The sequence below is a fragment of the Nicotiana tabacum genome, chromosome 3 (genome assembly GCF_000715075.1).
Source record: "Nicotiana tabacum cultivar K326 chromosome 3, ASM71507v2, whole genome shotgun sequence".
NCBI lineage: Eukaryota > Viridiplantae > Streptophyta > Magnoliopsida > Solanales > Solanaceae > Nicotiana > Nicotiana tabacum.
In genome coordinates, this window is record NC_134082.1 from 49936954 (window position 1) to 49963052 (window position 26099).

Consider the following 26099-nt stretch of genomic DNA (forward strand, 5'->3'; position numbering starts at 1 on the left):
CGGTATTTCGGTTCGATATTAAAAAAATTCGGTATTCGGTTTATCAATTGTGTATACCAAATACCGTACCAAAATATTTCGGTACGATTCAGTATTTCTTATTTTGGATCGGTACAATTTCGGTACGGTTTCGATTTAAACCAAATCTTCACTATCTCACCACTCCATTAACTAATGTAATCCACGTCAATCATTGTGTGCTAAACTGATTTATCACTGGTAAACTGATTTAGATTACTATAAACTTATACAGACATGAGCACAAATTTCAATATGGATAAGCAACACAATATGATCCAGCCGATTCATCAGACATTTAAATGAATGATTGGCCACTTCGAGGTCGAGTAAGAGTCCAAGTATATGGAGTTTGGACCTTAAACATTTGTATGGTTGTTGGGATTTAATTATATTTCTTTTTGTGAACGTAATTGCTACTTGAAATTGTGTTTTAAGTTCCTGGGCTGTTGAACAAAATATAACCACACTGTAATAAACATAAAATTGTCAAGCTTTTTACATATTTTTGCAGAACTTTCAGATATCAAAAAAGAAATCTACATGAGGTAAAAGAAGAAAATGTTATCCCTGCTATTTAGAAGCTAACATTAAATTAAAAAAAAAACCCACTATTCCAAAAAATAAAAAGGGAATAGTGGACATGCAATCAAAATAAATAAATAAATAAATAGTGGACATGCAACCTTATGCCACAATCTGCTTATTTGGCAGTTTTAAGTAATGCAAGAGGCTCTGTATCCCGATTAGCATGATTCAGTGTTACTCAGCAAGATTTACGAAGAGACCACAAACTCCATTCCTTTTACTATTAACTAGCTAGTGGTGTAGTTCGGATCACACATATTTTGATTACTTTAATAAGTAATCGTAAATGACTTGTGAGTGGCGGCCATGAGTTTGTATTCCGAGTAATTTACTTGAATGAAGCCATTTATGGATCCATTCAAGCAGGGAGGCAGAGGCTCACTCATACAAGCAGCTTGGAAGTTGGCAGAGCTAAGAAATTTGATGAAGACTACAAGTAGGCATTTCGGTACCGAAATACCGAAATATTAAAAACCCAATACCGTATACCGAACCGAATTACCGAAATACCAAAATATTTGTACCTAAATAAATCGAAATACCGAATAAACCGAAACCGAAATACCAAATTAATTCGGTTCGATTCGGAATTCGATTTTTCGGATTTTATGCCCACCACCCTAGGAGGTAGAGCAGTAACCATTAATTATAACTCAAATTACTAATATAGATCTTATGCAACGAATTTGCGCATTCCCCTACCTAAAATTAGATAATTTAACTCTCGACTCTGAAACCTATCACCATATTATTCTTGTTGGATGTCAAAATTTGTACCGACTGGACTTGTCATCAAAGTTTGTGTATTTATTGGGGTTACAACTTTTATGCATACAAAATTAAGTTCCTGTACACACTATTTTTAAAAGTTATTGGAAAAAGGTTAAGGTGACCTAGAGATAATGCGTCTTTTTCGCTAGTTGGAAAAAGCTGTTGAGGAAAACAAGGCAGAGCAAAAAGGAAAGTTGAAACAGAATAACATGCATACACACTACATGAAAACAATAAACAGAGTTTAATCCCTTTGGCATTTTCTGATCTTAGGAATATCTCTGACACAACATTCTCCTTTTTTGAACTCAACCTCATTTGGGTTTTGCGATCTTGATTGTCCCTTTTCCTTTTGACAGAGTCAAAATATTTTCCTTTTTCCTCTTTTCCTAATCCAGCTGATAAAAACCACTTCTTTTGCACAATAACATAAACAAAATTTAAGCCACGTTTCAATCCTAAACTAATTGGTCATGATCTCAAATTTTCATTTCATTCAATTTGAACCAGAATTCAATTTTGTAATCAAAGAAACATCTCAAGGAATTGAATACCAAAAGATTCTGATCAGTCTTATAGGCTGCAAAAATGGGAGGTTGTTTCAGCAAGAACAAATATGGACAACCAGATGGTAAAAGGTATAGGCCAAGAAGAGGAGCAAATGCTGCATATCAACCTTATCAACATTATCAACATCCAGTTTATTATCATCAAAACTATCAAAGACCACCTCAAGAAAGGCCATATAAGACCCGTGCACAACAACAACAACAACAACAACAACAACAACAGGTACACCAAAATCCTGTGAAAAATTCACAACCCCATATTCAAGAACAAAGAATAGAACAAGATACCATTTTGGGGAAGCCATTTGAGGATATCAAAGCACATTACACACTTGGGCAAGAATTGGGTAGGGGTCAATATGGTGTAATTTACCATTGTACTGAGATTTCAACTGGACAGCCTTATGCTTGCAAGTCAATATTGAAGAGGAAGCTTGTGAATAAGAAAGATAAGGAGGATATTAAGAGGGAGATTCAAATTATGCAGCATTTGAGTGGACAACCAAATATAGTGGAATTCAAGGGTGCATATGAGGACAAGTATTCAGTGCACCTTGTTATGGAACTTTGTGCTGGAGGGGAGTTGTTTGATAAAATTATTGCCAGGGGATATTACTCTGAGAAGGATGCTGCTGATATTATCAGACAGATTGTGAATGTTGTTTACATTTGCCATTTCATGGGTGTTATGCATAGGGATCTCAAGCCTGAGAATTTCTTATTGACTAGTAAGGATGAAAGTGCAATGCTAAAAGCAACTGATTTTGGACTTTCTGTCTTCATTGAAGAAGGTGATATTCTTGCCCCTCTCACTCTTTTAATTTGTTGATTCAAGTTATATAAATATTTTTACACAACTGGTATAGCCTTAACCGTGATAATAGGTTAGTTACTATTTTTACTGGATTACCAATTAACGTTTATCATAGATATTTACCAGTAATTGTTTTGTAATTGACTTGATGGTTTGTGATAAATTTGTTGTGCTTCTGAGATTAAAAAATAGGTATTGATTTGCGTAATTCACAGCCATATCAATATTGCTACTTGCTTTTGTCTGTCAGTGTACAATGACAAGGTCACTTAGGTCCAGGACACTGACAGTAGCATCTAAGTGAAAATGATTTTCAAAAGGTAAAGGTTTGGCTCATGTACAAGCTAAAATGCACTCAGAAGAACAACCAAACGTTATATGGAAATGTATTTAATGCTATGCCTGAAAAAGAGTGGATTACATTTACTGCAGTTTGCTCTCCTGGCTCTTATATACTGAAGAGGAATGTTTGTGTTGTAATCATGTATCGCTACAGAATGCTTGTAAAATCAGAGTTTTATCATTCACCTAACTTGCAGCTTTTGTAGGTAGGATTTCATGAGACCTTTTTCACCAAGAGTACCCGTTAATTTGAAAGTATTTCACGATTACAATTTCACCTGCCATGTTAAACCTTTTGTATGTTACAAGATCGCCGAAGTGGTTAGCACAGAGTACTTGTCCAATATGTGTCATGTAGTGGGAAAAAATGTTTCACTAAACTTTTCAGAACTTGTTCAATGGCGTGACTCAGGCACTTATGCTGTGAAATACGACTACTTTGTTTCTTCTACAATTAGGAACCTTTGCAGAATTCAAGTATTTTGAGGAAATTCCATGTATAGAACAATAATAATGGGTTCACTTTAGAGCTGTAAAGAAACTGGTGGAAGACTCGTTTATGGAATTCAATGGCACAACAATAACTTCTTTTTTAAAAAAAAGATCTGTCCAACATTATGTCTAATTGAATGGCAAAACGAAAAGGCCTTTTCTTTTTCCTCTTTTCAACAGGCAATGTTCAATCCACAACAGAAAAAGGAGATAAAACCCATAGACAATGTATATGCAGGAAATAGCAAAATCAGTCTGGCGCATTATGTGATAAGAAAAATAACTAGTCAAGGAAGAGAGAAGATAAATTAAATCCAAATGTTCATGATCTGGAATTACTGAGGGAAGCACTCGCTATACTAGACATCAAATTATTTGAAGCATCAGCTATTCTGATCCCAGAATGATTAGTTATGATTTACGAATTCATAAGGAGGACTACTACTTTTAGACACTGCTATAAGACTAATTAGCTACAACATTGCATGATGTCAGCCAACAAGTGATCCTTGGATGGGTTTGATGTCTATATAGAATAACTAATAGGTGTACTTCACAGGAAATCCTCTTCTCTCTATAAACAACTGAAACCTGCTTCTCTCATAAAAGATCTGTTACGTATATCAGTTTCATGCACGCTTCCTGCCATGATATTCATGATCCCACCATGCTTGCATTTTGTTCTTAAAGCAGTTATCAAACAATTCTTGACTTAAACTATCCTTGTTTCCTCCACCTGTTTTTTAGGATCTACACAACTCAAATTTATGTTTCATTTATTTATTTCAGGTAAGGTTTATCGCGATATAGTTGGTAGTGCATACTACGTAGCTCCTGAAATATTGAGGCGTAGTTATGGAAAGGAAGCGGATGTATGGAGTGCAGGTGTTATTTTGTATATTCTACTTAGTGGTGTACCTCCATTTTGGGATGGTAAGGACAGAGATAAAAAAGCATAATAAGATGCTGTACTTGGTGTTATTTTCTGCACTTCTCTTTTAACATGTCTTGCCAAATCTTTTCAGAAACTGAAAAAGGAATATTCCATGCTATACTAAAAGGAGAAATTGACTTCCAGAGTGATCCATGGCCATCCATATCAAATAGTGCGAAGGACCTTGTTCGAAAAATGCTAACACAGGATGCAAAAAACAGAATCACATCAGCAGAAGTTCTCGGTATCTCTCTCTTTCATTTTGTATAATCAAAAGTTATAACATGATCTTCTCATTTTATATAGTACTTGATCAATGTGGTTTTATATTGTCACGGAGAGAATCATGGGTATTTTGGTCCATAGTGTGACTATATATAATATATTTCCAGAGCACTATTAAGGGGATTAAGTATGAGACAGACCCTGTACTTGGTATATGCAATAAAAGATAAGCTGGAGTTGTGTTTAGCTTTTCCGTAAGAGTTCATGTTTGGCACTTATTAGACAATACTTCATGTTTTCTTCACAAAACATAGGATAACAATCTACTAGTCACTCTGTTTCAATTTATGCTTCTTAATTTCCTCTTTAGTCTTTTTAGAAAAGAATGCCATTTTTTTGTATTTAGTAACTCTTTAATTCCAATATGTCACATGGCATGTTTAAGACCACCTGATTCGAAGGGCATTTTAGTACATTAATCTTTACTTTAAGACCACAAGATGCAAACTAGTTTCATACTGATTTCTTTTGACGGAAGCTGCTACGAAGAGTGAGTTGTTTTAACATTTATGTGACCAATATGATGATGACAAGAAAGAACAAGAGGTTGTTTCGTTACCTGTAGGAGGTGATAGCTTTGTTGTTTCTCATATGAATAAAAGTGAAAGACGAATTTAGAGGTAAAATTTTAACTCTATTTATCATGTCCAAAGAAAAGCTCGTTGTTTGGTCTTTCGTTGGCTGTATCTAATATAAAGGCCATATTTGATCCATTCCACTATTGGATTTTCAGTTACTTTAAGAACTTTATGCTTATGTTGCATCTCTAGTAGCCAAATACTTGTCTCTTCAGATTCTTTTTTGGTTAATCAAAGTTTTAAAATGTGGATAAAAGTGCATCGAGGTGTTCTTACACTTTATCATATGTTATGATGCATTAGTGAGTATATCTTGCCTTTTCAGTGTCTTCCTATTGCTTTCCACTTTGACTTGCTTATCAGGTTTCTTAGTCTTCTTGATATATGATTTTTTCACTTGATTGGATCTTGTTTAGTATGCTGGAACTAAACTATATGTCATTAATATACTTTGCGCTTGCTTCTACAGAACATCCATGGCTTCGAAGTGGAGAAGCATCAGACAAGCCTATAGACAGTGCAGTCCTCTCCAGAATGAAGCAGTTCAGGGCAATGAACAAGCTCAAGAAACTCGCATTGAAGGTAGAATTTGATATAGCAATTATTATTTCTATATGAAAAGTGGTTAAATATTGTCTGAAGATTGCTGCCACTTAGAATGTCTCTTTGACCTTCATCAGTGTTTCCTCAGCAGTAAAAGTGAGATGTAGCATTTTCTAGGGTCTTGATCTAGAAAGTATAACTACAATCAAGCTGATGTTTCATCTCTTTAAGAAAGTTGTCGCAGAATTGGTTAAAATTTGCTTTGCTGAATAAGAAACCGTCCAACATCAACTAATTTGTTCTTTCACAAGATATTTTTGGGGGTTGAGTGAGGTCTTTGTTGATGTATTCTTTTCCATCACAGGATGTCTGTATATCAAAGAAATGATTTCATATCAAAGGTGGAGAAATTACAGCTTTTGCAGTTGGCTAACATGTAATTAGTTACCTAGCTAGCCAATGAAAGATGCTGTAGATATTGGCCGTGTCCATTTTCCCTCATTGTTTTCAAATTTCAACCTCCTGATGTTCTGTTATTTGGAATTCCCCAGGTCATTGCAGAAAATTTATCTGAAGAAGAAATTAAGGGTCTGAAAGCTATGTTTGCAAACATGGATACAGACAATAGTGGGACAATCACTTACGAAGAATTAAAATCAGGACTGGCTCGCCTTGGATCAAAGCTTTCAGAGGCTGAAGTTAAGCAACTTATGGAAGCTGTAAGTATGATACATTTGACTAGATTTATCTGTTTATTTTGGCTTCCTGTCAGATTTATTACTCCTATTTATCCTGTTTATGGTTCTATATTTCAGGCTGATGTGGATGGAAATGGAACGATTGACTACATCGAGTTTGTTACTGCAACAATGCATAGACATCGGCTTGAAAGGGATGACCATCTGTTTAAAGCTTTTCAGTTTTTTGACACGGACCATAGCGGGTGAGTCCACGAAAGTGTTTTTCAGTGTTTCTGGTTTCCAGCGAACTGTAGCTTATATTAAATCTTGGTTGTATAGCATTTTCCAGATGCCAATGTGGATCAGTTAAGATAACTTTAGCAGGAGGCAAATGAAAAGCAGATTTCAGCGTTGTTGTTATTGAGTGTTTATATTATGATGAATCGATGGGAGTCATTCCCCTGCATGTGGTTCATGGTTGGAGTTGGGTGCTGTTTCCAGCTAGTCCTTTTACTGTTGGACCTTCAGGACGTGTAACTGAGAGGCGGATGGAGCCTAAGCTGTATGGGTTAATTGAACCCTGTGTTTTTTATGCGAAACATAGACTTATATGAGAAAAAGCAGAAAAGTTTCAACAGATATTAAATGTTGGACCCATAATTCCAAAAGTACAATGAGTTCAATGTTAGAACCTTAAAGATTTGAACCCATCAAGTTTAAACCCTCAATCTGCCTCTAGTGTAACTCTATTAGTACGACCATGGATGGGATTGGGCATGGGTTGGTGGTAGATATTATTTACAGGCAGGGGCATGTTTCCATATGAGTTAGTGCTTTTCTGATATCTTGGTTGTTATTACTGCAATCTTTCCCCTCACCCCAGTATCAGTGAGACCTCATTGTGTCATTCAACATATGGTAGTCCTTAGGGATGGCAAAAAGGTTAAAAGAAAACAGTTAACCACCCAAATTATCCACTAAAAAATGAGTTGGATAATGAACTTTTTAAAAACGGGTCAAATATGGATAAGAACCATATTATCCATTTAGAAAACGGATAACCAATGGGTAATTAATGGATAACCAGTGGGTCTAACTTTTACATTTGTAAAGCCTCAAATTGGGGGTTCCTCAAGTTAGGGAGACTGAGAATTCTCGCAAAAGTGATCATATGCAAGAAGTCATAGATAGTATGGTTATCATATTATCCGCTGGTTAACCCGTTTTTTATCTGTATTAAATATGGATCGGGTCGGATAATTTATTTGTTTTTTCATTACCCGTTTCCGATCCGAACCATATCCGACCCGACCCGACCCACCCGTTTGCCACTCATAGTAGTCCTCATAATGATATATGGTTGGTCTAACATATCTAGCCAACCAAGTTCCACAAGCCAATGGACCCCAATTGAGTAATATGTTCCACATTTCTATGAGTAGTTGATTGCATGCATTGGTTAGCATTCATAGTTCCAGGCTATGGAATCTCAAACCGTTAAATTTGCATATTAATCATCCTCCTGATTCAACATAAGTATTTTTGACATATTGAGCTCTCTTTGGTGCATTTTGGGAGCTTTCTAATGCTTTCTCAACTTTTACGAAAATCTTCTCCCAAAATATTCATGATTTCTTTCCTCGACAAGTGAAGTTTCTATGCTTGTTCAGCGGCCTTTAATCCCCCTCCCCCCAAAAAAAGAATGAAAAATCCTATCTATAAGGCCCTGAGTTAAAGAGGAAACAAGTCTCATTCCATGAATAAAAAGTCAGTAGGGCTCTTCTATAGCTAAATAGGGTGAACGTAGATGGTCTGTTTCATGAATAACAAGTTAATCGCATTTAAGGAAACCTTATTTTACGGATTTGGTAGGATCTGTCTTAGACATTATCTTTTCACATATCATTCCTTTGAGATGTTTACTTCTTCTTTTTTTTTTTTTTTTGTTAATGTGGTTCAGCTTCATAACAAAAGATGAATTGGAAAGTGCTATGAAGGAGTACGGTATGGGTGATGAGGCAACCATAAAGGAAATTATAGCAGAGGTGGACACAGATCATGTAAGTAGTTTCAGATGTAATGTTTAACATTTGTAGCTCTACTATGATACTGGATTTTACCAATACTCTTTCACTTAAACAGGACGGTAGGATCAATTATGAGGAGTTCTGCGCGATGATGAGGAGTGGAACACAACCACAAGAGAAAATTTTTTAGTTCCTTCAAACAGTAACCTTGCAAACAAGAGAAGATTCAGAAAAGGCGGCAGAGGTATTCTTGATGTACTTGTTATACCTGATATCTCCAATATTTTTTGACTTGCTTTGACAACTTTGGAAAGCAGTGGAATGAAGGAAGCATTTTGGTGTACATCCAATTTAAAGCAGAATATCTAATAAAATTCATTTATTTATAATGTATATTCCTTCCATCCCAAAAAGAACGAAAATATTACTATTTGAGAAATCGAGCTGTTTTTCTTTTATTAAGATTTTTTCAAATACTTTTACAAAATTTAACAATAAGAGATCACTGTCTGAATATATAACAATATAGTTAGATGTGTTGATCTTGAACAGTGTATCATCCTTTCGTTTTTTGTCACAGAGGGAATAGTTTCTTTTTCGTGAACAGATCCAGTTGTAATTGGTGCATTCTATTATAATTTGTTATTCGGAAGGAACGTATTAAACCTTCTTACTTGGTTTATAATAAAACAAAGAACCTGATCATCTTTTATGTTTCTGAAGCTATTCAAAGTCCTGGAAATTTAAAAGAACATGTGAAGGGGATGAAAAGTGTATGTCTGTCGAAGAACTTAATTATTGTAAAACTACATGTGTTAGATCTTTTGCGTCAGTGCAAGATTTATAGTGATGGGTTGGTGATCTTTCTGAATATGCATGTAGTGTTCTGGTCTTAGGAGCAATTCAACCTATAACTAGCTTATGAATTTATGTTTGTATGCCATTACTCTTGAACTAAGAACTCGCTCAAGGGAGACATACTTTGTTCCCTTACAATACCATTTCTCCATTCTTTTAATCTAGCGATCCTATCTAATAGGGTCTTTGCTTCTTAACTGTCTGCATTAAGTCTTGATGGCGTCAGATGATTCCGACTTCCCTTTCTCCTCTACTACATTGAAGTCATGTACTTGTAATAGCACTCAAGGGCATAATCTAATGATTGAGGAAATAGGAATGAGAGGTTTGAATTTTGTAGAAGCAAAATAAAAAAGGTGATTTCCTTTCACTTGCTTAGCCTTGTGGATAGCGCTATCCGGGACCTGTAATGGTATTATGACGCATGTACCAGTGAAACAGTTGCTTGCTGACTTGGACACCGCTATCATTAAAAAAGAAAAAGTTCCGCTGCTTGTAGTTGTAGCTCTTCTGCCTCTCCGTCTGAACCTCTTTGCATTATTATCAGTTTTAGCAGCCCTGATGTTCAATGATGACATTGATGTAAATAAAAATCTTTAGTATTGAAAAATTAGTATGTTTTCACAGATTTCACTGTCCTCTCCCTCACATATACAAATGTAAAGGGAGAAGAGGGGGGAGGGGGGAGTTGTAATGAGTACAAGTAATATCAAAACCAAGTTCCTATAGTGGAGCTTATTGGCAAGACTGCACTGCTGTCTGATCTTACCCTTTGTACCAGATAGTGATGGCTCTTTGAAAAGTAGTCTTGGTTCTTTGCCGTTTTCTATACATAGGGCCTGGTCCTTTTGTGCACAGCTAATTGTTGGTCCACCAACATCAATCCCTTGTTGTCCAATCATGTTCCTGTAGTAGTTGTTGTCTCGTTTCATGGGTGTGTCTCTGTCGTTTCTCACATACTGCACGGCCTTTGGATCAGGACATTTCTTGAGCATGTGGGGTACATGTTGAGGGTTGAGTTGAGGGTCCACTTCGCGATATAAACGGTGAACCAACTTAATACAATGTGCTGTGAGCACCTGCAAGAGAAATGATAGATAATTAACTTTGATCTTTTCTTCTCCCTTTTTAATAATTGATCCAAGAACTAAAGTCTTGGCGCAACAGTAAGAGCTGCCGACTGCGTGACCAGGAGGAGGTCAAGAATTCAAGCCATGAAAACATCTTGCAGAAATGCAAGATAAGGCTGCACGCAATTTGGTTTGCCTCTTCTGGGGACCTCACGCATGCAGGGGCGGATCCAGCTTATTATATGAGACCCAGTAGCTTTTGCACATACCTTGTATATGTATTAAAAGATTTACTAAATATCCATCAATATTTGATTGTGAACCCAGTTACTTATTGTATATTTACTTAAGATCGCTATAAGAACCTATAAACTTTAAATCCTGGATCCACCTCTGCACACACGGTGGGGGTTCAAGAAATTCAGGTAGAGTGGTATGTGTATGCCTAGCAAGGAAACAACTCTAGGAATGTTAATTCCAATGTTGGAAAATCTCTCAAGTACAAAGCTCATGCTTTCATTGTGGTCTGGGAGGTGTTGCCCAAGAATATATATCTGCTCTGCTCCTCCTGAATCAATAGATTCAGCTGAACCCTCGATTTCGATACGAACTATGTATACATGCTGCAAATAGGAAAACAATTAAAATGCATACATATAATATATGATCACGCTTAAGGTCCTGAATTCCCCCCCTCCGATAACAGTAGGTAACACTATGCATTCTATGCTAAAAAGCCACTTTTAGAGTGCAAAAAGAGAGATAAAGAAATATCTGGACCTGCTATCTTCATATAAATAAAGTAAAATGGGGGTCTTCAGCTTTAAAGTAGGAAAACAAGCCTTGCTCAGAGTTGGAGAACTTCAAGCCTAAACATGAATATGAACACTGACTACTTGTAATGCCTACTTGTTTCCTGAACCCAACTAGTAGTAATAGAAAAAGAAAAACATCCCAGGAACAGGGGAAGAAAATAATACTCCTATAAATGTCGTAGTTTTCTTCCAAATAATCCGGCCAAAGCTAGAGTTCATTTCTTTAGTGGAAGTAAGAAAACAAGTTCTACAAGTGTCATTCCATTCTCAGTCTCCTTCCCACCCCCAACACCCTCATCCTCATCCACTACTTCAACCCCGTCTCTCCCTCCCCGCCAGCCCGCCCCCACCTTTACGTCGCCCCTGCCCCTGACCCCACCCCACCGGCCACCTCCACTCGACTCCCAACCTCCAACCCCTAATTTCCAACTCCATAGTGTTTGACGTGTTCTTGGGATAATATTTTCTATTTGTTTTTTAAACATCACAGTATATGTAAGAAAATTACTTATATTTTAACATACCCTAGTTCTTAAAAAGTTTAAATACACGATTACAATATACATGTCGGAATGTAAGGTTGAATCAGAAATTTGCATGAAAGAGGCAATTTGCATATCCAAAATATAAGAAGACGAAAAGGAGAAGTAACATTGCAAAGAAATCCATGGAAGTGCGTAAGAAGGATTGTACTAGTGTATTAGTGTGTGGGAGCACTATCTCCCTCATCTATCTACAAGAGTCGTTCCATTTGGTGCTCTCTCGATGGAGACTAAATGCTGAATACAATACGATTTATAGTGCATTTAATTGGTCTTCTATAAGAAGGCTTCAATTACCGATGTGGGATATACCCACAACCCTTGCAATATAGAGTACTATTCTCTCAAGCTGTACTTGCAGAGCTAAATCTTTTGTAGCACCACGTTAACAGTGTTAGAAATTGCTTATACTGTATCGGGTTGCATCAGTGCACTATCAAAAGTAACAAGAGCATCATTAATAGGTACAATTGATTGACAACCGTTGCTCTAGTGGTGAGCTCCCGCACTTCCAATCAAGAAGCTTGTGAGTTGAGCCACCCAAGAGTAAGGTGGAGATTTCTTCCCAAGAGTAAGGTGGAGATTTCTTGGAGGGAGAGATGCCGAGGGTTTATTTGAAACAGTCACTCTACCCCAGGGTAGGGATAAGTCTGCGTACATACTATCCTCCCCAAATCCTACTAGTAGAATTATATGGTTAGGGATAAGGTCTACGTACATACTACCCTCCCCAAACATTACTAGTAGGGTTATACTGGGTTGTTATTGTCAATTGCAGGTGAAAATTGTTAGGCATGTCCATATCTCTATTGGAGACAATACATATATGTCATTAGGAAAAATTCCTTCAATTTTCGTTATAGCCAAGCGCTAGTTGTAGATTAAAAAAATGTTTTAATTAATGGCACTATTAAGAAGATAAGTTATCTTAAAAATTGATTGTAAAAACTTGGGCTCACCCTGGGGGATGGGCATATCTAGTTAACGCGCCCATTTTGGTCCCCCCCCCCCCCACCCCCTGATATTCTGTCCTCCAAACTTCAATTGAGTTTGTGGCTAAAAGACACACACACGTGTGTGTAATAATAATAGAATCCTTTGCTCTTTTCAATTGTTTTCTTCATTACTTCAGTTTGCCTTTGCTAATACTTGGGATGAACAAGAATTGCGCTTTGAATTTCATTATAGTTTGTAGGTGAATGATCACACTGTTATAAAACAATAAAAAAAGAAGATAAGTATTGCAGAGGAAAGAAGAGAGATAATTCTTATTGTTTTGAGACGAGTTACAATGGAATATGACCCCTCTATTTATAGGGAAAAAGTGAGTTAGCCACCAAGTAACAAGCCCTGAAATCTTTCTAAAATATAGATATTCACCTTAAATAGAATTCTATTTATAACACACACAAGCTTTTTCATGTATGCGTTTACATTATGAATACCATCATGTAAGGAATTTTTTATATTATCAAGTCATCCAAAGTTTATCTACACGTAAACCTCCTTAAAATCATAATTTGTATTTTTCCATTTTATAATTTTTTAGACTTTAATCTCTCAAGAAAACTGTCTAGGAGATTCATCGTCGGGAAAAGTCCATTTATTATTATTATTATTATTATTATTATTATTATTATTATTATTTCTATTTTTTCGAAAATAAAACAAATTTATAAAGGGGTCACTCTTTTTGGATCAGACCAAAAAGGAAATAGGTTCACATAACCTGGAACGGAGGAAGTACTTTATATGGTTATATATTTTATTTGAACATCCTTAACACAGTTGAGTGAGACAGTCCATCTATTTGATTCTTTTTCAATCTAAAAAATTTCCTAATAAATAACTCTTAAAACTTAAAATTTGTGTAGAAATAAACAAATCTTAATAGTAAATTTTTAGCTAAAAGATTATTTTTAAATAAATTTTATAATTTAAAAGTCAAGCTCTTTAAAAATTTCTTCAACACAAGCTTTCTACAAACTACAAATCCTCTCGACTCTCACTTTAATTTTATTTTATGCTTACTTTTGTTAGTAAAATTTCTATTGTTGTCTTTTTGTTATTTTAATTTTGATTTATAAAATTATAGTTCTATTAATTTTTTTTAATAGTTTAGCTAAATGTTACGTAGTATGATCTAAAAATTTTGGTACTTCATTCATTGACAAAAAAATTATTGACTTATTTAAAATTTTTACGCCCTTAACAGAATTCATGGCTACGCCACTACAAATAACAACCAAACAGATCACGACTGTAGTTGGATAATGCTCCTACACATGAATCAAAGATCTCGTTTTTTTAAAGGTGGATAGAATTTGGGTTCTTTATTCATATTGGGACATAGTTGAATCACTTGGCTATAAAAATGGATTGGGTGTTAAGGTATGATGCATTAAGCAAGGTATTTAATAGAAACTGAAATATCAATGGAACCAAAAATTGATTCAAATACAATGAAAACATTATCGATGTGTTTTTTATATTAATTACAGCTTAAATGTACGAAAACGATAATATTTTATTTAGTTTAATAAAAAACGGAATAAGTTGAGCTGAAGTCAAACAAATAATAGTATATGTGTACACACGTAAAACCGAGGCTAAGGAACATCCCAATTTTTCGGTGGGGCAAATGAGGCAAAGACATAACTGCGATGAATCGAAGTCGAAGTTGGGAGCTTTCAGTATCAAGACCCGAACATAACACTTGCCCTCGGAGCCATTGAGACATGCCCCTCCCCCGGACCCGGTCCGAGCTCGAAGCAATGCCAAATGACCACACACGATTAACAAAGGGTTGTGATATACGTGCCCAACCGGATATCACGACGTGGATCCCGGCCCGTATCAGCGGCATATCAATAATTAGCAAAAAGAGAGATTTTTACCTTTCTTAGAATTGTACTTGGGGTAGAACTCCTCTACTATATAAAGGGGAAGTCTATTATTCAATAAACTTTTTGTAACACGCATACCAAGGCAATATATATCTGTTTTCTCTATTTTAAAAAGTTATTCAATATTCTTGCTTTTGTCCATAAGTTCTTTATAAGTATTGACTCGGAGCCGAAGGCAAGTTTGTTGTTGTGAGGCCCGACTCACTATCAGCACTAGTTTGGTTGTTTGTTCTTTTTTTATTTGCTTATCTAACATTGTAAATCATTTGTATTGAATCAATCCACATATCCTTAAAATTGCGTATAAATTCAATTGTTATCCATTTTAAGGGTAAACAATTTGGCGCCCATCATGGGGCTAAGGATAATAGTGGTAGTTTGATAGAAATTTCCTCAACACACAATATTTTACGCTTGTTCTATAAGATTTTTATTTTAGATCCACCTAAGAATTTCAAACTCCCAGTCTGCTCACTTGAACATTGTTGTTGAGTCTGGTCATCATGGCAAAAATAATAATAAAGTACTCAGCAACAAGGTGCCCCCTGCTGACCCCAATGGAGTCCCCGTGGCAGGCCCAATCGATGCCAACTCACACGTGGCCCTCGAGCCAACCTGCCGACCGACCCTAAGAACAACGTTCGCGGAGGAGCCCGACCAATGACTCGGGGTACACCCGAAGGTAAAGGAGACGGGATCAATCTACGGGTAATCTTCGAAATATTACTGGCTCAACAAGCGGCGATAGCACAACTATAGAATCAAAGCCACGCCCCCAGCAGGGTTGAGCCCGAACCATCCCGGAAAAATACCCGAAGAAAGAAATTGAGCCCGGGACCAACCCCTAAATAATAAAAATGCTTGAGGAACTGAGAAAGCGTGTGGAATCGGGGAAAAAGAAAATTGAGGCTAACGATGAAAAGGTGGAGACCTATAATCTAGAGTTTATTAAATCCTAGGAGCACCCCCAATATTGAAAGGTCTGGACTCCAAGAAATTTGTCCAAAAGCCTTTTCCTTCGAGCGCATCACTGAAGCCAATCCCAAAGAAGTTTCGCATGCCCGATATCCTAAAATATAACGAAACTACAGATCCAAATGAGAAAGTGACCTCGTATATGTATTCCATAAAGGGGAACGACCTAGAAGATGACAAGATCGATCAGTTCTGTTAAAAAAGTTTGGGGAAACCTTGTCAAAAGGAACTATGATATGGTATCACAACTTACCCCCTAATTCTATTTATTCGTTTGCTATGCTTGTAGATGCCTTTGTAAAATCACTTGTCGGGGCCATCAAGGTCGAAACTAGAAAATTGGACCATTTCAAGGTAAAATAAAGAGATAATGAAATGCTTAGGGAATTCGTAGCGAGGTTTCAAATGGAGATCTGCCTCTGGTTGAGGAAGATTGGGTCGTTCAGGCGTTCACTCAAGGAATCAACCCTCGAAGCTCCTTAGCTTCGCAACAGTTGAAACAGAATTTGATAGAGTACCCAGCGGTAACTTGGGCCGACGTCCATAACAGGTACCAGTCAAAAATTAGAGACGAGGATGATCAGCTCGGGAGCCCCTCTGGGTCCATTCAAATAAACCAAACAGGAGGAGCCACAACATGTTATCAACATGATCATTGGAGGGGTCAATGCCCCCCAGGGACCCATACTAAAGCGCACTAAGGTGTCCATTACAAGGGAAAAATGAACCCGAGATTACATCCCGGAATGAACCATTTCGTTCAACGATGAGGGCGCCGATGGCATCGTACAACCGCACAATGATGCACTGGCAATATCCGTTCTTATAAATAAATTTCGAGTTAAACGTGTGTTAATTGATCAAGGCAGCTCAACCAACATTATCAAATTGAGGGTCGTGGAAGAGTTGGGTCTACAAGATCGGATAGTGCCCGCAACTCGGATGTTGAACGGATTTAACATGGTGTGTGAAACTGTAATGGGGAGATAACGAAACCATCCAGGAAATAAAATTCTATGTGATCTAAAGGGATATGAGATATAACGCCCTGTTCGGAAGGCCATGGGTTCACAACATGAGGGCAGTACCTTCGACCTTGCACTAGGTATTAATGTTCACCACACCTGAAGGAATCAAGAAAATGTACGGAGAACTGCCACCCATAAAGGAAATGTTCGCAGTTAATGAAGTACTCTCAATACCCGTCATCCCAATGTTAAAGTCGGGGAGTCATCTAGAAAGGCCGAAGTCAAATAGCAATCACCGATACCAGTCCTAGCCAGACCAGAGGGACGAGAAGTCGATGAGGAAGATCATTACGAACTTCCCAAATCGTTCATAACTCTTGATGATACCGACACCACCAAATCTACACTCGAAGAACTGGAACAAGTTGTATTGACTGAACACATGTCAGATCGAAAGATATAGCTAGGCACGGGGTTGACCCCCGGGATCAGGAAAGAAGTCATTAGTTTCCTTAAAATTAACATATCATGTTTTGCCTAGTCCCATCTTGATATGATAGGTATCTCGCCGTATATAACTATTCACAAGATGAGTTTGGATCCAAAGTTCTACCCGGTTAAACAGAAGAGGAGGCCTCGGTCCAAAATTAAGCATGCTTTCATCAAAGACGAGGTATCTAAGATCCTTAAAATAGATTCTATTCGGGAAGTTAAATACCCAGACCGGTTAGTTAACATAGTGGTAGTGCGTAAAAAGGGAAATAGATTAAGAATATGCATAGATTATAATGACTTGAACAAGGCATGCCCTAAGGATTCTTTTCCTTTGCCTAACATCGATCGCATGATCGATGCGATGGTTGGGCAAGATATACTCAGTTTTCTCGACGCCTATTCCGGGCACAACCAAATCCGGATAGACACGGACGATCAAGCAAAAGATTCCTTTATCACTAAGTTCGACACCTACTGTTATAATGTAATGTCGTTCGGACTGAAGAATATTGGTGCCACTTATCAAAGCCTAGTAAACCGGATGTTCGAGGAACAAATATGAAAATCAATGGAAATTTATATTAGCGACATGTTAGTTAAGTACCTACGAGTAGAGGACCATTTGATACATTTGTAGGAAACCTTTGACATATTGAAGAACTATAATATGAAGCTGAACCTCAGAAAATGCGCATTCAGGGTCAGATCTGGAAAATTCCTTGGGTTCATGGTGTCCAGCCGAGGGATCGAAATCAATCCTGATAAAATCAAAGCCATAGAAGACATCACCGTAATGGACAGTCTCAAGGCCATTCATAGATTAACTGGGTGTATCGCTGCCCTAGGTCGGTTCATATCGAGGTCCTCAGACAAAAGCCGCCGGTTCTTCTCGCTATTGAAGAAGAAGAATAACTTTTCTTGGACTCTAGAGTGCAAACAAGCTTTGGAAGAACTCAAGTGGTACCTTTTGAGTCCACCCCTGCTGCATACTCCAAAGGCGGATGACCAGCTATACCTTTACTTGGCGGTATCCGAAGTGGAGGGAAGTGGCGGTAAGTGGGGTCTTAGTTAGAGAAGAGGAAAGTACGCAATTTCCTATTTGCTATTTTAGTAGAACTCTAGGCGAGGTTGAAACAAGTTATCTTCACTTGGAAAAATTAGCGCTCGCTTTGCTAAGATCCTCAAGAAAGTTGAAACCGTACTTTTAATTCCACCCCATATGTGTCATAACCTCTTACCCGCTGAGGAACATTATGCATAAACTCGAGCTTTCGGGTCAGTTGGCCAAATAAGTCGTAGAAATTAGCGGGTACGATATCGAGTATCGGCCCCGAACCGCCATAAAATCACAAATTTTGGCAGATTTCGTGACCGACTTTACCCCAACCTTAATACCCAAAGTCGGAAAGGAATTATTGTTAACCTCGGGGACTTCCTCGCGAATCTGGACCATCTTTATGGACGGTGCTTCGAAAGCTAAGGGGTCTAGAATTAGCATTGTGTTGAAGCTGTCAACATAAAGCGTAGTTAGGCAGTCTATTCGAACTGTGAAATTGACTAACAATGAGGCCGAGTATGAGGCCATGATTGCAGGTCTCGAATTGGATAAAAGCCTTGGGGCTGAGGTGGTCGATGCTAAGTATGATTCCCTTCTAGTGGTAAATCAAGTTAATGGAATGTTCGAAGTAAAGGAGGAACGAATGCGAATGTATTTAGACAAATTGCAGGTAACACTACATCAATTCAAGGAATGGACTTTACAGCACGTGCCTCGAGATCAAAATACCGAGGCCGATGCTCTGGCTAACTTGGGGTCATAAGTTGATGATGATGAATTTAGCTCAGGAACAGTCGTGCAACTCATGAAATTTGTGGTGGAAGAAGGCCATGCCGAAGTAAATTCAACAAGTTTAACTTGGGATTGGAGAAACAAGTACATAGACTATTTGAAGACTAGGAAGTTGCCCTCGGATCCTTAAAAATCGAGAGCTCTGTGCACAAAGGCGGCCAGGTTCACCTTGTCCGAAGATACTTTGTTCAGAAGAACATTCGACGACCTGCTCACCATATGCTTGGGGCCGGGAGATACCGAATATGTCTTGAGAGAAGTTCACGAAGGCATATGCAAAAATCATTTGGGGGTGGAATCTTTAGTTTGGAAGATAATCAAGGCCGGTTATTACTGGATCAACATGGAGAACGATGCAAAGGACTTTGTACGAAGATGTGATGACTGTCAAAGGCATGCACCAATGATCCATCAACAGGGAGAGCTACTCCAATCGGTCTTGTCCCTATGGTCATTCATGAAATGGGGAATGGACATCGTCGGCCCCCTACCGTGGGCACCTGGTAAGGCTCAATTCATACTGTTTATGACCAATTATTTTTCTAAATGGGTCGAAGCTCAAGCATTCGAGAAAGTCCGGGAAAAAGAAGTCATTGACTTCATTGGACCACATAATATGTCGGTACGGGATACTGGCCGAGATCGTGCATAATAACAGGAATCAATTCATCGGCAGCAAGGTAAACAAGTTTTTCGAAGACCACAAGATTATAAAGATATTGTCCACACCCTATTACCCTAATGGGAACAGACATGTGGAATCTACAAACATGACCATACTCCAAAACTTGAAAAAGAGGTTGATCGATGCCAAAGGGAAGTGGAAGGAAATGTTGCCCGAAGTCTTGTGGGTGTACCGTACGACTTTGAAATCTAGTACCGGGGCCATCCCGTTCTACTTGGTCTATGGCATTGAAGCACTAACACCAGTCGAAGTGGGAGAACCGAGCCTCAAGTTCCGATATGCGACCGAAGAATAAAACGATGAGGCCATGATCACGAGCCTGGAACTATTGGACGAAAGGTGTGAGACTACCCTAGTTCGGTTGGCCGCACAGAAACAACTGATAGAAAGATATTACAACCAAAGATCCAATCTTCGACACTTCAAAATCGAGGACTTGGTGTTAAGAAAAGTGATGCTGCACATTTAGAACCCGAACGAGGGAAAGTTGGGGCCGAATTGGGAAGGACCATATTGAGTCGTTGGAATTACCAGCAAAGGCTCGTATAAACTCGAAGTAGGAAACAGTTCATAACTACCGAAAAATTGGAACGTGAAGCATTTAAAGCGGTACTACTGCTAAGGTACAAACTCATTTATATTTTTATAATATTATGAATCGAGCTAACACTTGCACGCAATAACCAAAGGAGAATGTGACTATTACGTCTGAAATCATGTGTTTCACTCTTTTCCCTTGAACCGGTTTGTCCCAAATGGGTTTTCTGGTAAGATATTTAACGAGGCAGCATTGGATCATGCTAAATTAGATTCAAAGACTGGTTTTTAAATCGGAGTTAATGGTTGCATCAATATCATCTGAGACCTCTCAAGATCGTCCTCGAATACTGGGGGCCGTCACCCTCGGGCTAAGATTTCTTAGCAAGGAAATAAGGGAACTTTGTACTTGAAACAACTTAGGCTCGGTGGTTAGGATTTATTGTAAGAGCCAAATGGTTAGTTATAGTACAAACTTTTACATGCTTTCGATCATGTACTATACACACAAAAATGAAATAAAGTTTCCCCTTGCTATTACGTATTTTTTTCCTCTTAAAGTATCGAGCCCAAGGGCTATCCCTATTCGAGGCTATCAAGCCCAAGGGCTATCCCTATTTGGGGACTATCGAGCCCAAAGGATTATCCCTACTCGGGGACTATCATCTGAAATATGTTCGGACAACTCGAGCTACCAAATCCCGGAGGCAAAAAAACATATTTGGCAGTGCCTAAACATAAAAGGCTACAACCACCCTAAAAAATGGCTTGGAGACGTTTGAAGCCCGTAATCACAATATAAGGCCTTCATAAAAATTCAAAACCTGCTATAAGGTTACCCTTGGTAAAAGCATCGTCTAAAATCACTTAAGCATCTTGGAAAAACTTCCGGTTACTTTGAGTTTTCAAAGCCTAGAGGAAACAAAGTTGCATCGAATTCAGGCTCTATTCATACTTCTGAAAAGCAAACGACTTATTACTATATTCGATTTTATGCTAAGGCATTAGAAATGTATGCAAGAATAGAAATTATGAAAAGATGCTAAAAAAGAGAGGACTTGAAATTGCCAAAGAAGAAAATTTTATACATTCCAGAATGTCTTTATAAAGGCCCAACTAAAATGGCCTCAAAATAAAAAAATATAAAAAAAATACATACAACCACACAAAAACTAAAAAAGTTCTAAGGCATTCATGCCTGATCATCACCGGGCCCAATTCATCGTCGGAACTATCGGAGCCTTCAGACCCTTCAAAACCCTTGGATCTCTCCGCACCATCAGGCTTAGATAGCTTCTTCGCCTTGGCCTTAAGCCTTTTTACCTCTTCGATCTCGGCTAACAGGTTGAAGCCTCGGACATGAGTCACTTCGAGGGTCTTCAGGCGGGCCTTGGCTACTTCGACATCGGCCTTATACTGGGCCACCATCTCTTCAGCATCGACAAAGGTTATGTCTAACTTGGACTTTACAGCTCCATATTCCTTGCCGGGGGTGTCCTGCTCTACCAGAGCCGAGCTCAATTATGCTCGAAGGTTGTCATTTGGTTGGGACGCTTGTCGGCTTTCTCCTTTACCACCCAAAGTTGAACCTCTACCGATGTCGGCTGTGACTGGGCAGTTTCCTTTTCTGAAGCCAACTGGTCCATTTTAATTTTCCACCCATCGGCAATGGCCTGGACCTTGTTCATTTTGACTCGGAGTTGGGCGATTAGATCGATCTTCTGCTGGACCTGCGAGGTTTGGTCGTTAGTCGCCATGACTAGTTCCTCGTTTCTAACTTCAAAGACCTTTATCTTTTCGATCAGATCGGCATGTTCCCGCCTTAGGGTCGAAGCCTCCTTCTGAGATCTATCCAGCTCGGCTTGAAGGTCCTTGATGGCCCCTTCTTGTTGCTCATTGAGGAGCTTGTACATATCCTTTTTTGGGCCTGCTCCTTGACCTCGAGCTCGAGCTGATTGAACTCGGCCCGGTATCGGAGGAATCTCTCATGATGAAGTTCCGAGTCCTGCAAAATGGTGAAAGATGTGAGAAATATTAAAACATGAGTAAAGTTCAAAAAGACGTGATAATTCCTTCAATGCATGTTGCGCCTCATTGAAAAGGAACGACATATTCACCGTATTTATTTTTGCGTGGTCCTCTTCGATCACCATACATCGAAGATTGCTGGCTATCCCCACCGGAGAAGACAGAACTCGGGCATCCTTCAGGACGGTAAGAATAACCAATCTCTTACGACCGAGGTCCACACTCAGAGTGGGGAACTGATTAATTAATTTTGGGCTCGAACTCGGCCCGCCAGCTTCTAAAATGTGTCATTCTTGGGAACATCTAGGTCGCCTAGCCCAAAAAAATCTTCTGAAGTGGACGAGTCCACACCATCAAAGAAATAGATAAAGGGATCGTCTGCACCATGAACCCCTTTCATTGGACTTGTCCTTCCATGCTCGGGCCTCCTCGAGCATGGACTCGGTGTAGGAGGGAGTCCCCATAATTTCTATAACGTCGGGCGCTTCTTTTGGAGTGGAGCCAGAGTCTTGGGGGGTCTCGACCCCCGTCTCCATACCGACCTCTTGAGTGGGAGGAAGTTCGATCTCATGACCTGACTGCTCGGCTACGTCTGCTGCCTGCCCGGGGTCGATCCGTGTGCAACAAAAATGTCATCTTCTTCGGACTCATCCTGAGCCTAAGAAGCGAATCAGAGTCTGGTACCAGAGAGCTAGAACTCTTCTTGGCCTTACGAGCTACTCTTTTCTTTGGCTTCATCACAGAGCTCGTGGAGCCCGAAGCCTTTCCTTTCTTCTTCTTCTTCTTCTTCTTCTTCTTCTTCTTCTTCTTCTTCTTCTTCTTCTTCTTCTTCTTCTTCTCTTTCCCTCACGGAATCGTCGAGCTATCCTGTAATAGAGGGATCAATAGACAAGGACACATCCTCGTCCCCTTCCAAAGGCCTAAGTTCGGTGGTCTTAGGCAAACCTACAAAAGAAGGAAGAAAAGTCAGTTTTGTGTAAGTTAAACGCATGGTATTAACTATTCGGAGAAAGACCCTACCATGAGAATGGGCCTCCCATCGGCCCTTCAAAAGCTTGCGTCATGTGCGCTCGAAGTAAGTCATCTGTATATAGATGCCCTTGATCCACTTCTTTAGCCAGGGGACTGCATTTGAAACCCGGGCAACAACTGCACAACCACAAGTATGAATGAGAAGAAAGAAAATGAAAAAATAATTGATGCTTCAGGAGAGGATGCACTTATGAGATGCATTCCACTTCTCAGGGAATGGCATGAACGTGGGAGGGATCAAGTCTTCGATCCTCACCTGAACAAAACGTCCCTGCCAACCCCGATCTCGGTCTTCATCAATGCTCGAAAAAGGGAACTTGCTGGCCTGGGGAGTAAGCTTGATTAGCCCCCCTCAAAAAATTTGGGGACTGTATACACGGAGTAAATGATCGGTGGTGAACCAACGAGAATCAGTCTTATTCACAAAGTAACGAAGGAGGATCACGATCCTCCATAGAGACAGGTGGATTTGCCCGAGGCATACCTCATACCTCTTATAAAAATCCAAAACAATCAGGTCCACCAGGCCTAGTGTGAAGAAGTAAGTGTAAACACTTAAATACCCCTCCACATGAGTAGTAATAGCGTCCTCGGGTCCGGGGACTACTACGTCTTTGCCTTCCCATTTACAATCCTCTCGGACCACGGGAAGGACGTCTTCGGTAATGGAGCATATATACTTCGATGCTCCTTTGCCCGATCCTGTTTTGACAAGGGTTTCTCGACCTTAAAGTCATCTGCAATTGAGCAGCCACCGGGAATAAATATTTTCAAGAGAGGCTCGGGAGCCGATTCTTCGGCAACCACTTCGGGAGCAGCTGTCTCGAGGACAACTATTTTGGGAATGACTGCCTAGGTATCAGTGGTCAGTTGAGAAGATGAAGATGCAACCTGTTGAGGAACTGATTTAGATGTTTTAGCCATTTATATATGAAAAGATTTGAAAATTTGAAGGAACAAAGAATAAGTTTGGAGGATGAAGAGTTCAGTATAATGAATTGAGGAAAATCTTGGTAAAAACTTGGAAATTACTATGAAAGTTTGAAGAACAAGGATGAAGATATAAAGGTTTGAAGAAAGTCGATGATAACTTGAAAGTTCGAAGATAGAAGCTTGGTCGGAAAGTGGGAAAAGAACAAGCTATTGAAGCTATTATAGAGAATGTTCGTGTCGCTTCGCATTCGGAGGCAATCATCCGATGGTTGACACGTATCCGAAGTCAGAACGACACGATTGACGGGTCGTTTCAACTTCTTCGTCGTTTCTGTTATAACGTATGGGAGAAGGAGCTGGGGAACATCTGTCGTTTCGTCAAACCTTCTCTTTGAGAAACGAGGGGACAATCTATATACGGGTAAAACCTGGGCTAATGAGCCCCCAATTTCCCGGTGGGGCAGACGAGGCAAAGACGTAACTGCGAGGAATCGAAGTCGATGTTGGGAGCCTTCAGTGTCAAGACTCGAACACAACACCTGCCGTCGGAGCCATCGAGACCATGCCCCTGGACCCGGTTCGATCTCCGGGACCTCGGGAACCAATGCCAAACAACCACACACGATTAATAGAGGGCTGTGATATACGTGCCTGACGGAATATCACGGTGTGAATCCCGGCCCGTATTAGCGGCATATCAATAATTAGCAAAAAGGAAGATATACATATAAAGGGAAAGTTTATTATTCAGTAAACTCTCTGTAACAAGCATACCAAGGTAATATACATATGTTTTCTCCGTTTTTACATGTTATTCAAAGTTCTTGTTTTTGTCCATAAGTTCTTCATAAGTATTAGCTTTGAATCGAAGGCAGGTTTCCTGTTAAGCTTTTAACCGAGGCTGGACTCATTATCATCCCTGATTTGGCAGATAAATTCAATTGTTATATATTTTAAGGGTAAACAATATGGGCTTTGTAATTTTATATTGCAAATAAATATGTTACATATTTTTTCTTTGGTTTTTCCTGTCGGATTCCTCCTAAAGCGAAAGTTGATTAATTTATATGTCTAGGAAACAACATATGATGATGCTATCACGGCGAACACAACACCTGCCCTCGGAGCTACAGAGATCATGCCTCTTAGACAAGGTTCGAGCTCCGGGACCTCGGGAAATAATGCCAAACGACCATACACGATTAACAGAGGGTTGTGATATACATGCCCAATCGGATATCACGGTATGGATCCTGGACCGTATCAACGGCATATGAGTAATTAGCAAAAATGGAGATATACATATAAATGGGAAGTCTATTATTCAATAAACTCTCTGTAACACGCATACCAAGGTAATATACATTTGTTTTCTCTGTTTTTGCAGGTTATTCAAAATTTTTGCTTTTGTCCATAAGTTCTTCATAAGTGTTGGTTCTGAACCGAAGGCAGGTTTCCTTTTAAGCTTTTAACCAAGGCCGGACTCATTATCAACACTGCTTGGGCGTATAAATTCAATTGTTATCTATTGTAAGGGTTGTACTTTGTAATTTTATATTGCAAATAAAATACTTTACATATTTTTTCTTTCGTTTTTCCTGTCGGCTTCCTCCTAAAGCGAAAGTTGATTAATTTATATGTCTAAGAAACAACATATGATGATGTTATCGATCATCTGTACGAAACATGCACAGTTGAACAATAAAATGAAATAATTATGGTTAAACAAGTTTTTCGTTACTACCATGAACCGTTGTGGATTTAA

General features: G+C 38.9%; 2 protein-coding genes across 5 annotated transcripts; one reads left to right on the forward strand and one right to left on the reverse strand.

Annotated features, from left to right (window-relative positions):
• Nucleotides 1-1570: 1570 nt before the first annotated feature.
• Nucleotides 1571-10612, forward strand: LOC107809671 (calcium-dependent protein kinase-like). 4 transcript variants are annotated; one of them, XR_012707509.1, is made up of 8 exons: nucleotides 1571-2737; nucleotides 4384-4527; nucleotides 4620-4772; nucleotides 5861-5973; nucleotides 6486-6877; nucleotides 8575-8674; nucleotides 8757-8885; nucleotides 10479-10612. XR_012707509.1 is itself a non-coding variant. In XM_016634330.2 (8 exons), exons 1-8 carry the CDS (start codon nucleotides 1966-1968, stop codon nucleotides 8829-8831), a joined length of 1653 nt encoding a protein of 550 aa, XP_016489816.2. In that variant the 5' UTR covers nucleotides 1580-1965; the 3' UTR covers nucleotides 8832-9139. The 4 variants fall into 4 exon arrangements, 3 of the variants coding, with proteins under 3 accessions (XP_075105510.1, XP_075105511.1, XP_016489816.2); XM_016634330.2 differs by lacking the exon at nucleotides 10479-10612 and having other exon boundaries at nucleotides 1580-2737; nucleotides 6486-6653; nucleotides 6750-6877; nucleotides 8757-9139; XM_075249409.1 differs by lacking the exon at nucleotides 10479-10612 and having other exon boundaries at nucleotides 8757-9139.
• Nucleotides 9365-12175, reverse strand: LOC107809682 (peroxidase 42-like). The gene is made up of 3 exons (XM_016634349.2): nucleotides 12078-12175; nucleotides 10269-10578; nucleotides 9365-10057 (listed from the first exon to the last, which is right to left on the reverse strand). The coding sequence occupies exons 1-3, from the start codon at nucleotides 12111-12113 to the stop codon at nucleotides 9969-9971; spliced, it is 435 nt and encodes a 144-aa protein (XP_016489835.1). The 5' UTR covers nucleotides 12114-12175; the 3' UTR covers nucleotides 9365-9968.
• Between the last annotated feature and the right edge of the window lie 13924 nt (nucleotides 12176-26099).